At 42.5% G+C, this 12514-nt stretch overlaps 1 protein-coding gene across 1 annotated transcript in view; it reads left to right on the top strand.

Annotated features, from left to right (window-relative positions):
* The window catches only part of pcca (propionyl-CoA carboxylase subunit alpha), a 354157-nt gene that overhangs the window by 204770 nt on the left and 136873 nt on the right, over nucleotides 1–12514 (top strand). The window contains exons 17-18 of the mRNA XM_078402214.1: nucleotides 3602–3712; nucleotides 4848–4953. Coding sequence (XP_078258340.1) covers nucleotides 3602–3712; nucleotides 4848–4953 — 217 coding nt within the window. The remainder of the gene's footprint in view (nucleotides 1–3601; nucleotides 3713–4847; nucleotides 4954–12514) is intronic.

Raw genomic sequence — 12514 nt, 5'->3', positions numbered from 1 at the left:
CCCCCTAAACCTGGTGGAGCTGTTATATTAAACTCATTTTCTTTCAATTGCCAAGCGCACTTATATCCACATTGCAGTTGAAATTTAGATACATGGTGTCTACAACTACTTGACTTGCATATTTAGCACTCTTCTGATTTATTTATGGTTGGCAGTCTTTTATCGAACTGATACTTTTGATGATATTCATGTTGAAGTCTTCTTTCAAGTGGTGCTGCAAAATTATAAGCCTGAAACTTTATTGATTACTGTAGTGAAGATGATTTATTCATTTAGGTTCAAAGAACCAGCCTTGATATATTTTAATATTGTCTATCAGAGATTTTTGCTACCACTGAAGTGTCAACACTGTACTTGGCATTGTACCTGGAATGATTCAGGATTCAAGTGCCAGGTTTTGATTTCTAAGTCTTTTAGGTAATCAACTGAGAAATTCAAATCCCTTGCCTGTGACGTCAAGCACCATCTCTCCGGATTAGTTAGTTTTGTAAAAAAAAAACAGCAGCACATTTAGTTTCTTATTTGAATGTGTTCAGTCTTCGTCAATCCCTGATATTAAAAGAGCTCCCACAACTTTCCACAGAGCCATGGAAGATGGCAGCATAGAGGATAGCTCGCCATTTCTCCCATCAAGCTCGTGGGAAATTCTGACTTTAACAACCAGAATGAATTCCACTGCCTTGCCCTCACCCTATTGCTTTATGAATTCTTTGTGCCAAATATAATTTGCTCAATCACTTTAAACAAAAAGTGCAGTGATCTGCATCAAAACCTCTGTGAAGCAAAGCATCAGTTGCTTTAATGGTTCTTTGCATGTTGGAATACTTCCTGTGACCCTTTCCCCATACTTTATGTAAGAGGTTTAAATTGACGTTAACTGTTGCTTAAAAGAGGGAAACATCTCATTGCAAAACATTAAAAGCTTAATTAAATCTCCCTGTAGATGACTCTGCTCCAGCAGAAGCAATCTCACTCAAGCCCCTCATAATTAAATTCCTGCTTGTTTACCCACCTTACCCACCTTATGACTTGGATGAAGGGATTAAAAGTACCATAAGCATATTTGCAGATGATACAAAGCTGGGTGGTAGTGTGAGCTGTGAGGAAGATGCAATGAGGTTGCAGGGTGACTTTGACAGGTTGTGTGAGTGGGCGGATGCATGGCAGATGCAGTTTAATGTGGATAAGTGTGAGGTTATCCACTTTGGTGGTAAGAATAAGAAGGCAGATTATTATCTGAATGGTGTCAAGTTAGGAAAAGGGGACGTACAACATTACAGTCTGGTTTGGGAACAGCTCTGCCCAGGACAGGATGGCCCTGCAGAGAGTAGTGCGTTCGGCAGAACGCACCATGGGAACTACACTCGTCCCCCTGCAGGACCTATACATCAGGAGGTGCAGATCCAGAGCAAGCAAGATCATGAGGGACCCCTGCCACCCCAGTAACGGACTGTTCCAGATGCTACGGTCAGGCAAACGCCTCCGCTGTCACGCTGTGAAAACGGAGAGGATGAGACGGAGCTTCTTCCCACAGGCCATCAGGACTGTCAACTTTGATAACCCCAGAGACTAAATTTTTGTCGACACTTTTTGTGCTATGTTTAGTAACTTATTAACTTTATTTATATGCTGTAACTGTAATTCTTTTTGTGCACAACCCGCAGGCATTGCCACTTTCATTTCACTGCACATCGAGTATGTGTATGTGACAAATAAATTTGACTTGACTTGACTTGACTTGATCTGGGTGTCCTAGTGCATCAGTCACTGAAAGGAAGCATGCAGGTACAGCAGGCAGTGAAGAAAGCCAATGGAATGTTGGCCTTCATAACAAGAGGAGTTGAGTATAGGAGCCACGAGGTCCTTCTGCAGTTGTATAGGGCTCCAGTGAGACCGCACCTGGAGTACTGTGTGCAGTTTTGGTCTCCAGATTTGCGGAAGGATATTCTTGCTATTGAGGGCGTGCAGCGTAGGTTTACTAGGTTAATTCCCGGAATGGTAGGACTGTCATATGTTGAAAGACTGGAGCGGCTAGGCTTGTATACACTGGAATTTAGAACGATGAGAGGGGATCTTATCGAAACATATAAGATTATTAAGGGGTTGGACATGTTAGAGGCAGGAAACATGTTCCCAATGTTGGGGGTGTCCAGAACCAGGGTTTAAGAATAAGGGGTAGGCCATTTAGAACGGAGATGAGGAAAAACTTTTTCAGTCAGAGAGTTGTAAATCTGTGGAATTCACTGCCTCAGAAGGCAGTGGAGGCCAATTCTCTGAATGCATTCAAGAGAGAGATAGATAGAGCTCTTAAGGATAGCGGAGTCAGGGGGTATGGGGAGAAGGCAGGAACGGGGTACTGATTGAGAATGATCAGCCATGATCACATTGAATGGTGGTGCTGGCTCGAAGGGCTGAATGCCCTACTCCTGCACCTATTGTCTATTGTCTATTGTGTATAGCCCTGAATGCCCAACTCTCGCCTTGCCTGCTCCTCATGAAACCTACTCCTTATTTTTTCAATCACATTTCCTGAAAACGATGCAATTAAAACATTAAATGTGATTTAACTGACCTTTTCCTATGCTGTGTTGATGTTAGAATGATTGTAAAGACATTGTATAATTTTTCACTTGGATAAAACAATTAGAATTGATTTGACTATTTGTGAAGTTGCATATAAGATGAAAAATCAAAGAGGACATGAATTTCTCCAGTGGTTTCATGTGAGGATCTTCCAAAGCATTCACAGCCAATTATGTACTTTTGAAGTGTAGTTACTGCTGTATTATAGGAAAAACAACAGCCATGCATGCAGTGCAAGCTCCACAAGGCAATGATCAAATAATTTTCATCTTTATGAATGTTGATTGAGGAATTAGTATTGACCAGGTCACTGGGAGAATTCCCTTCTCTTTAAAATTTTGTGATGGGATGTTTAAATCTATCTGTGAGGGTAGATGATGCCTCCTTTTAATGTCTAATTCAAGATGGAGCTACTTTATAGGATTAATTGATCATAGAGCCATGAAGCTACGGCATGGCCATGTCCTTCAGCCCAACTCATCTATGCCAACTAAGGTTTCTGTCTAAACTATTCCTATTAGCTTGCATTTGGCCTCAACACCTTTCCTATCCATGTATGTGTCAAAATGTTAAATGTTTTAATTGTACCTGCCTTTAATACTTCCACTAGTAACTCGTTCCACATACCCACCACCTGTTGTATGAAAAACTTGCTCCTCAGTTCCCTTTAGATATTTTGCCCTCTCATCTTAAACTTACGTCCTCTAATTTTAAACTCCATTATCCTGGGAAAAACACTGGGACTATCCAGCTTATCTCCGCCCCTTATGATTTTATATTGTTACTTTACGTTCTGTGAAATTCATTTCAAGCAAGTTAACATCAGTAAGAGAAATATTTCAGAAGTAGTATTTTCAAAACAGTTGTTACAGTTAATGTCAGGTTTGTACGTCAGTGGAATATGGGCTTTGGTGATGTATACAGTAGGAAGGTGTTTTTACAGTAAAGGAGAGTATGATTATTCCAGGTTAGATCGATCTCACTACAGTTCTTTATAACGGTCTCTTCTAATTTCCAGGAGTGACTCACAATGTTTCACTGCTCCGGGAGGTTATCACCCATCCACGCTTTGTGAAGGGAGACATCACCACAAATTTCCTTCCAGAGGTCTATCCTGATGGTTTCAAAGGTTCGTGTCCACAGATTTGATGTACTTAAGACAGTTTTTTCTTGGGTTAATAGAATCTATGTGACTTGTTGAATTGTAATATATTGAATCGGTTGCTTTACAGGTTAATTCAAATAATTTTTATTCAAAAAGCAGGTATTGGTCCCCATAGGACTTCTACAATATGAAGCTAAACATAATACAGGGTAGTTGATCAGACCAGAAAAGCCCAATTCTTTCTATGTCCAAAGAGGTATTTATCTAGAGATTGCTATTCAGTGATGTTTGTTGATAAATAATAATGGAAACTCCTGCTTCTCTATTGGAGGAAATATAACTCTTAGCTCTCTTTATTTTTATGGAGCTATGGAATCTGCATATGAAACATCGAGAATCACTTTTGCCTTAAGTTGCATGTTTTGAGACTCTATTTTGTGCTGTTGCCATGGCCTTCATTTTTCTCCAAGCAATCACCAGGTCATGACAGATTCGGTCCTGGAAACTGTTCATTGGCCAAATTGTTTGTGAGTTGGAAATAAACAATAACAGAGTGTGGGAGAGGGTCATAGAAACATCTATGAAGGGAGAGCAAGAAGGCACGGGAAGAGCGTCTGCCAGCTGGCCTCCCTGACTCAGTGAGTGAGTGGATTAGTCTGCTCAGCGCTCCCAGCTCTGCTCGGCTCAACCCAGCCCCTGATTTTTGCATTTCGGGGTGGGGTAGGGAAGGGTGGAAGGGGAAGGCGCAAGGAAATACCCCGTTTTTTTCTGGCGGATGATCCCGAAGCCCTGCAGTAGTTGGCAAATCCATCTTGTCAGTCTCAAACGCTAGTTTGTGTGTACGGGGTGTCCCATCAATCAGGTACTCGAAACTCAGGGAGGACCTGGAACTTTACTTTAATGCTGTATGGTTACAAATGAGGGCGGTTTTAAAAAAGAAACACAACTTGTATCACCTAAAATGGTTGAAACAAATGGTATGAGCACAGTGAAGGATAAACACGGCCATGGAAGTGTTTGAAGGATAGGCTGATTTGGATTAGATGAAGAAGGTTGGTGAAGTTTTGCATGGAACAAAGGCATGGATGGATGGGAGTGATTAACTTGTTTCTGTGCAGTCCAATTTGTGTTATTCCTTTAAAAATCACTCTCCCAACAGGGCATGAACTGCAAGAGTCTGAGCTCAAGGAACTGTTAGCCACAGCTGCATCGATTTACGTGGCTTCTCTGCTCAAGGCTCAGCGATTTCTCCAAAGGTCCACAAGGTGAGGAATCTTTGATACGTAGTAGCTCTGCACTCATGCCTGATTCTGCCATCTGCCACAAAGTTTAGAATTTTAATGGGAAAAATGTAATTACTGTTTCTGTAAGATATTGTAAGAGTTGTTCAGTGAACAAACGGATTTTATCTTCGGAACCACAACTTGTTTGAATCAGTTGAAACAAGCCTCCATGATAAAAACTATTTTCTCACTTGTTGGCTTTTATGCCTAAATGTAGAGAAGAATATGTTTTGGTAGATAAGATGAGAGAAGGCACAAATGCCACACAAACATTGGTGTAACTCACTAAGTGAGTTATTCAGACAATTAAACTATGGCAGTATTGTTTAATGTTTTCCAAGGAGGTGACGCTAGAGAGAAAAGGAAATTGAGTCTCTTAGACTGATTCCACAGTGCTTGTGATAGTTCATGAGCCAGGGAATTGGGTTTACGGTTTTGTGGCCTTATCTCACTGTGTGACACCCACGTTGACGTCAACTGATGGCAACTTTGAATTGCTGGTTGGGAAGATTAAAAGGAATCGTAACACAAAACATTTCCCTTTTGTCTTAAAGGTGGTCAGGGGCAGTAAATAAATCGCACACTGTATTTCATCTTTCAGCCTGCAATTATTGGACTATTGATCTTCAGCACATGGTATCTAAGTACATTTTAAATCAGACATCTGTAATCCGTGACTGGGGTAAATATTTTTGTACAGTGTGATTCTATTGGAGGAAAATCTTGTCCTTCTATCATTGAACTATTGGGCAATATAGGAATACCCGAGCAAGGAACCCTGACATGTAGTTTAGTTTCTTCTATCATACATGGTATACCTGTGCTGTCACATTAATTCAGATGTGTGGAGGTCTGTATTGTGTTTGGAGAACCAGAGACTGAAGTTTGATATGTGTTTGTGATATATGCTTTTTGTTTCTTATATAAGAGAACGAGATGGAAGTGAAGATTCTCTAATATTTATCCAAATGTATAATTTACAGATTTATGAATTATGGAAATGGTTATCATGTGAAAAACTACGAATATAGAAATGTATGACTAACTCGCTAGCATTCACTTAAGTGGAGCAGTATGGTTGATAAACAGGATAATGCTTGAAAATATAATGCGTGATTAACCTACGCCCTTGGATTAAAATGCCTCCTGTTGATTAGCATGATTAGCATGATTGCTTAAGAAGCCTCCACTAACTGAATGTGGATTGATACTCCAACATCCCACTCAACACGGGGAGGCAGGAGCAGGTATCATGCAGGAAGTAGCTCACACCTGGCACAGTGTGGGTGAGATCAGGCTCTGAGGTTCTTGAACGCAGCACTTTTGCATGTGGAAATAAAGCGAGATGTTCTGTAACTGTAACTTCATAAATTAATCATGCGCAAACCAAGACTCTAACTAAAATTCATGTAACTCAGTCCTTGGGATCAGTACACCTTTACACCTATTGCACAGCTACACATCTGAAGACCATTTCTCATTGCTTTCACATTGCCAGATGCTTTCTCATTTCCCACCAACTTCTAGTCCCCACCCCCTTGTATCTAGACCCCAACCCCTTGTGTCTAGTCTTGTATCTAGACCCCACCCCCTTGTGTCTAGTCCCCACCCTTGTGTCTAGTCCCCACCGCCTTGTGTCTAGACTCCACCCTCTTGTGTCTAGACTTCAACCCTTGTGTCTAGACTTCACCCCTTGTGTCTAGACCTCACCCCTTGGGTCTAGATCCCACCCCTTGTGTCTAGACCCCACCCCTTATATCTAGACCCCACCTCCTTGCATTTTGAGCCTTCCTTTGTGTCTTGATTCCTACCTCCTGGTCTTGACTGGTCCCTCTTGTGTCGACCCCTCACTTCTAGAATCCTCCTCGTACGTCATGATCCTTCCCTCATGTATAGACTCCCCCTCCACATGTTGCCCCCCGCTGCGCATCTCGACTCGTCCACTCCTACTTCACATAGCCTGTCGTGCTTTGTGTGCCCTCTATTCAATGATGCGCGTGCTGTATTTGAAAAGGTAGTTGGACCTGTGGTTGGAAACAATAGGTTTTTGCAGAAGCCCTGATGTCAGACCAGAATCCAGCAGATGCGAAAAATCTGAAATAAAAACAGGCAATGCAGAAAACATTCAGAAGGTCTGGCATCATCTGTAGAGGGAGAGGCAGTGTTACTGTTTCTGATTGAAGACCCTTCAGCAGAATTTATCAGAATCAAGGATCATTTTGACGCCAGTTATTCTCTCTTCTCCCCTCTCCCTTCGAGCAGAAGATACAAAAACATGAAAGCACATACCACCAGATTCAGGAGCAGCATCTCCCTCATTATGATCAGACTATTAAATGGCCCTCCCAGAAGCTAGGATGTAGTACCAGACCTCCAACCTACCTCATTGCGGACCTTGCACTGTTTCTCTGTAACTATGAGGCTATAAGGCTGTAACACTGTACTCTGATCTTTTTCTCTTTGCCATGGCATGATGCAATAAATGGCATGAGCAATGTCAACTCAGAGTTGTATGCTGATCGACGGCATGATCTTCCAACGTAGCATACTGCAATAACACCTTCACATATGTGGTGTAGTTTGTGACTGGGGTGAGTCTTCAAAAGCAGGTGCCATTTTGATCCTTCAGCATCAATGGGCTGCACCATGCCTCTTTTTGATCCCCATTACAACAAACTGCAAGGATATCAGTCAATTTTGTCTGAAGAACCGAAACTTCACCTTTTCCTTTTCCCCAGAGATGCTGTGTGACCCGCTGAGTGTCTATCTTCCATTTAAATTAATAATTGCTTTTACTTTGATATTAGTCAGAGTAATCCAGTCAGGTTTTCTTTATGGAAGTGAGGTCTTGGGAAAGCTTTCTATACAACCGTTGGATATTAGCCCAGGGGTATCTTACACGAGAATGTGTGGGATTGTTATCATACAGGAACAAGAGCTCTGGCTTTTACACGCTCCATGAAGATTCATGCGTGGCTTCTTTTAGCATATGTTCCACAAGCCACTTTTTTTTTGCAATGCATAAGTTCTTGTAATGTTGAACTTGTAAACCAGTATACAAGTTGTGAGGACAACACATGTAATGGGCACATGTTTCCTGTAGGAAGTGGTTATGTTTGATTGACAATCGCTTCATTGTGAAGCTTAAAGCTACTTGTTTGATGTTGAGACTGACAGAGACTGGGAGTTTTATTGTCAAATGCTCAATTCACGAAAAGCATTGAAATTCACTTAATATGTTTCAATAAAAGTACCATTTTGATTGTTGAGAGAAACAGAAAACCTATATGTTGTTTTAACCCAAACTTAAAGCATGGTATTTATAGAAATAGAGATGGTAGAGAACTGTGCAAGCATGCAACACTGAGAAATATTATAAACAATTTTCGGGTCTATATTTACAAGAATAACACATTATGTATGCAGCCTTTCCTCAGTACACATAGCCCTTAGCAGTCCATCATTCATCCAGCCAGGACCTTTTCAAATCCTTTTGCATCATTTCGAATTCTGCAGGGCTTATAATTACCACTAATGAATGTTGCACGTATTGTGTATGGGACACTGCCATGACTCAGGAAGTTTGCCCGGTGAACAGTTTAAATATGTAGACCAGGAAGAAGCTACTTTTGACCTCTGAGCTGTTCTGAGCTTGTTGAGCTCAGTGGGGTAGTTGTATGGGATCTGCAGCTGGCCCCAGCAGCCTATGCCCTAACTCGCACTGTGTTGCTTGCAAGGTACTCAGTGAACCATACTGGCTGCTGATCTGGCACTTCTTTGAGTTTAAATGTTTATCCTGGGTTTCAGACTTCAGCATCCTTCGCTCCTGACTGTCTCAGTGAACACATCGTGCCTAATATCTTCTGAGATCTCAGCATTTGTCCAATTCTAGCCTCCTGCCCTTACCTAGATTTAATTGCTGCACCATTGCCTTGATTACAAGTTCTGGAATCGCCTCCCTTAACCTCTGTCCCTCTTTGATATTTAGTTAGAGTAATCCAGTCAAGTTTTCTAAATAGAAGTGAGATTTTGGGAAAGCTTTCGTCCAGGAGGGTTGGATGAAAGCATTTTACAGTGCTCCTTGAAATCTCCCTCTTTGATCAGCTTTTGGTCACCTCACAAGGTATCTCCATTGCTGGCATGGATAACCTTTGTCTGATGATTCCCTCTGTGAAATGCCTTATCCTGCTTGGCCTAGGTTATTGTTGTTGGGCAGGGAAGGTGAAAATTGGTCAGGTTTTCTGTATATTATTGGCCCCTTCCTCAAGGGGAACTGCATATGTGGAGGGCCCTGCTGCAAAACTGCCTCTGGTTGGAATGCCTGTTGACATTTACTCAAGGCTCATGCAGGCATAGGCTAATTATGAAGCTTCATGTAGCAACAAACATTGGCAAGAATAGTACGCTGCAAATTTCCCAAATGTAATAGACTCAAAGAGAGTGATAGAGTCACACAGCACAGAAACAGGCTCTTCAACCAACTCTTTCATGCAGACCAAGAAGCCCCATCTGAGCTAGTCCCATTTGCCTGCATTCGGCCCATATCTCACTGATCCTTTCCTATCCTAGTACCTGTCAATGGGTCTTTTAAATGCTGTTATAGTACCTGCCTCAACTACCTCCTCTGGCAGCTCGTTCCGTATACCCATCACTGAGTGGAATAAGTTGCCCCTCAGGTTCCTATTAAATATTGCCCCTCTCAACTGTAACCTAAGTCCTCTGGTTCTTGATTCCCCTACTTTGGGTAAAAGACTGGGCATTCACTATTCCACTCATAATAATCAAGATTCAAAATGTATTTTGCATTTTTAAGAATCTTGCTTTTTTTCAAACTGAGAGTGAATAATATTGAGATTGATAGAAAGCATTTTGGAAACGGTGATATTATCTTGGAGTGTATATGTCTTTATAGCTATCAATATTCATGTTTAATCAGGCCATGTCTGAACTACCAGTGTCTTGGCTGCTATGTTATTTGCCCTGGTGAATGGGGAAAAGAAAGCCGAGTAACTCGCCAGGTGTGGCTGCGTTGGAAGGATCTCAAGCGTTTACCAATGCTGTGTTTTTGCTTTTAAAATCAATTGCTTGCAGCATTTCCTATGCATTACTTGTTCTGGCTGAAGTGTGTATTTTTCTTAGGTTCTTTCTGGGTTGTACCCTTTTTCAGTTACGTTATTACTGCCAGCATTATGGGCAGGACTTGGAATTATTCAGTATTTGCCTTGTTTTCTGGAGGTGGAATTGCTGTCACACAGTTTTCATTGTTTTGCACACTCAGCACACACAGACAACAGTAGTCATGGTGAGTTATTGGAGTTTTGCAGGCACCCAAACATCATATTTCTACCTTCTGAGCAGAAAGGGATGTTGAAGGACATAAACATTTCTAAGAAAACGAAGCTCTATAACAGTCATCCAGAACTCTGCTGTCTGTACCCTAACTGGATGTAGCAGGTAATGTTGTTACCCACTGCTCCAGTCACACTAGTTTGATTCTAACCTTCTATGCTGTCTGCATGGAATTTGCACATTTCCCCTGCATGTGATTTCCTTGGGTGTGCCAGCTACCTTCCACATTCACAAGCAAGCTGGTTGGTCGGTTAATTGGCTGCTGCCTATTGCGGTTAGTGTATGCGGGTAACAGGAGAATTAGGGTAAAGTTGACGGGCCTGTGAGGCAGATTAGGTGACCGAGAAATAAGTGTGGAATGTGATTAACAGGTCTGCCCTGAAAGCCAGAATTAGCCTGATGAACTGAAAGCCCTCTGATGTCACAGGGCGTTATGAAATAATAGGCAAGTACCATTCACCCATCACTCCAGAACGTATTGACCTCTGGCTCCCAATGAACCAGTGCCTCAATTTTGTAATGCTCATAATTTTGTTTTCAAGTCCCTCCAAGATTCCCAACTCTGTGCTCTCCTCCAGTCCTTGCAGTCCTCACAATCTGTCCAATCTCCATGGTCTCGCCTCCAGTCTCCGTAGTTTCTTCTCCAGTCTCCGTACCTACGTCTGTTGCCTCGCACTGCCCTGGTCTATGGGTTCTCCTCTCGTCCCCGTGATCTCCTCTAGTCCCCATGATCTCTCCTTTAGCTTTTGCACCCTGCTCCTGTCCTTCGCACGGCCCCAGTTTTTGGGATCTCCTCCAGTCCTGACATTCTCCTGGCTCTGCAGTCCCCTAATACTGCTCTCTTGAATGTCCTTGATTCAGCAGCAGGGCATCAATGGGCTGAGATCTGCAATCACAAAAGGTCGACACGCTGTTGATGCCTCCTCCTTTTGCTTGGTTTTTAGTTGTCCACCAGCCTTCATAACTGGATGTGCCAGGACTCCAAAGTGTTGATCTAATTCCTTGGCTTTGAGACAGTTTGCTTTGTCAATAGACAATAAGTGCAGGAGTAGGCCATTCAGCCCTTCGAGCCAGCACCGCCATTCAGTGTGATCATGGCTGATCATTCAGAATCAGTACCCCGTTCCTGCCTTCTCCCCAAACCCCCTGACTCCGCTATCATTAAGAGCTCTATGTAGCTCTCTCTTGAAAGCATCCAGAGATTTGGCCTCCACTGCCTTTTGAGGCAGAGAATTCCACAGATTTACAACTCTCTGACTGAAAAAGTTTTTCCTCATCTCCGTTCTAAATGGCCTACCCCTTATTCTTAAACTGTGGCCCCTGGTTCTGGACTCCCCCAACATTGGGAACATGTTTCCTGCCTCTAACATGTCCAATCCTTTAATAATCTTATATGTTTCAATAAGATCCCCTCTCAGCCTTCTAAATTCCAGTGTATACAAGCCTAGTCGCTTCAGTCTTTCAACATACGACAGTCCCGCCATTCCGGGAATTAACCTAGTGAACCTACGTCGCACTCCCTCAATAGCAAGAATGTCCTTCCTCAAATTTGGAGACCAAAACTGCACACAATACTCCAGGTGTGGTCTCACTAGGGCCCTATACAACTGCAGAAGGACCTCTTTGCTCCTATACTCAACTCCTCTTGTCATAAAGGCCAACATGCCATTAGCTTTCTTCACTGCCTGCTGTACCTGCATGCTAACTTTAAGTGACTGATGAACAAGGACACCCAGATCTCTGTGTACTTCCCCATTTCCTAACTTGACACCATTCAGATAATAATCTGCCTTCCTGTTCTTCCTCACATTTATCCACATTAAACTGCATCTGCCATGCATCTGCTCACTCACACAACCTGTCCAAGTCACCCTGCATCCTCATAGCATTCTCCTCGCAGTTCACACTGCCACCCAGCTTTGTGTCATCCTCAAATTTGCTAATGTTACTTTTAATCCCTTCATCTAAGTCATTAATGTATATTGTAAATAGCTGCGGTCCCAGCACCGAGCCTTGAGGTACCCCACTAGTCATTGCCTGCCATTCTGAAAAGGGCCTGTTAATCCCTACTCTTTGTTTCCTGTCTGCCAACCAATTTTCTATCCATGTCAGCACCCTACCCCCAATACCATGTGCTCTAATCTTGCCCACTAATCTCCTATGTGGGACCTTATCAAGGACTTTGTCTTTAAAG

The sequence above is a fragment of the Rhinoraja longicauda genome, chromosome 7 (assembly GCF_053455715.1).
Source record: "Rhinoraja longicauda isolate Sanriku21f chromosome 7, sRhiLon1.1, whole genome shotgun sequence".
Classification (NCBI taxonomy): Eukaryota; Metazoa; Chordata; class Chondrichthyes; order Rajiformes; family Arhynchobatidae; genus Rhinoraja; species Rhinoraja longicauda.
The sequence above is the reverse complement of the archived record's forward strand: the minus strand, read 5'-3'. Positions and strand labels throughout refer to the sequence as shown.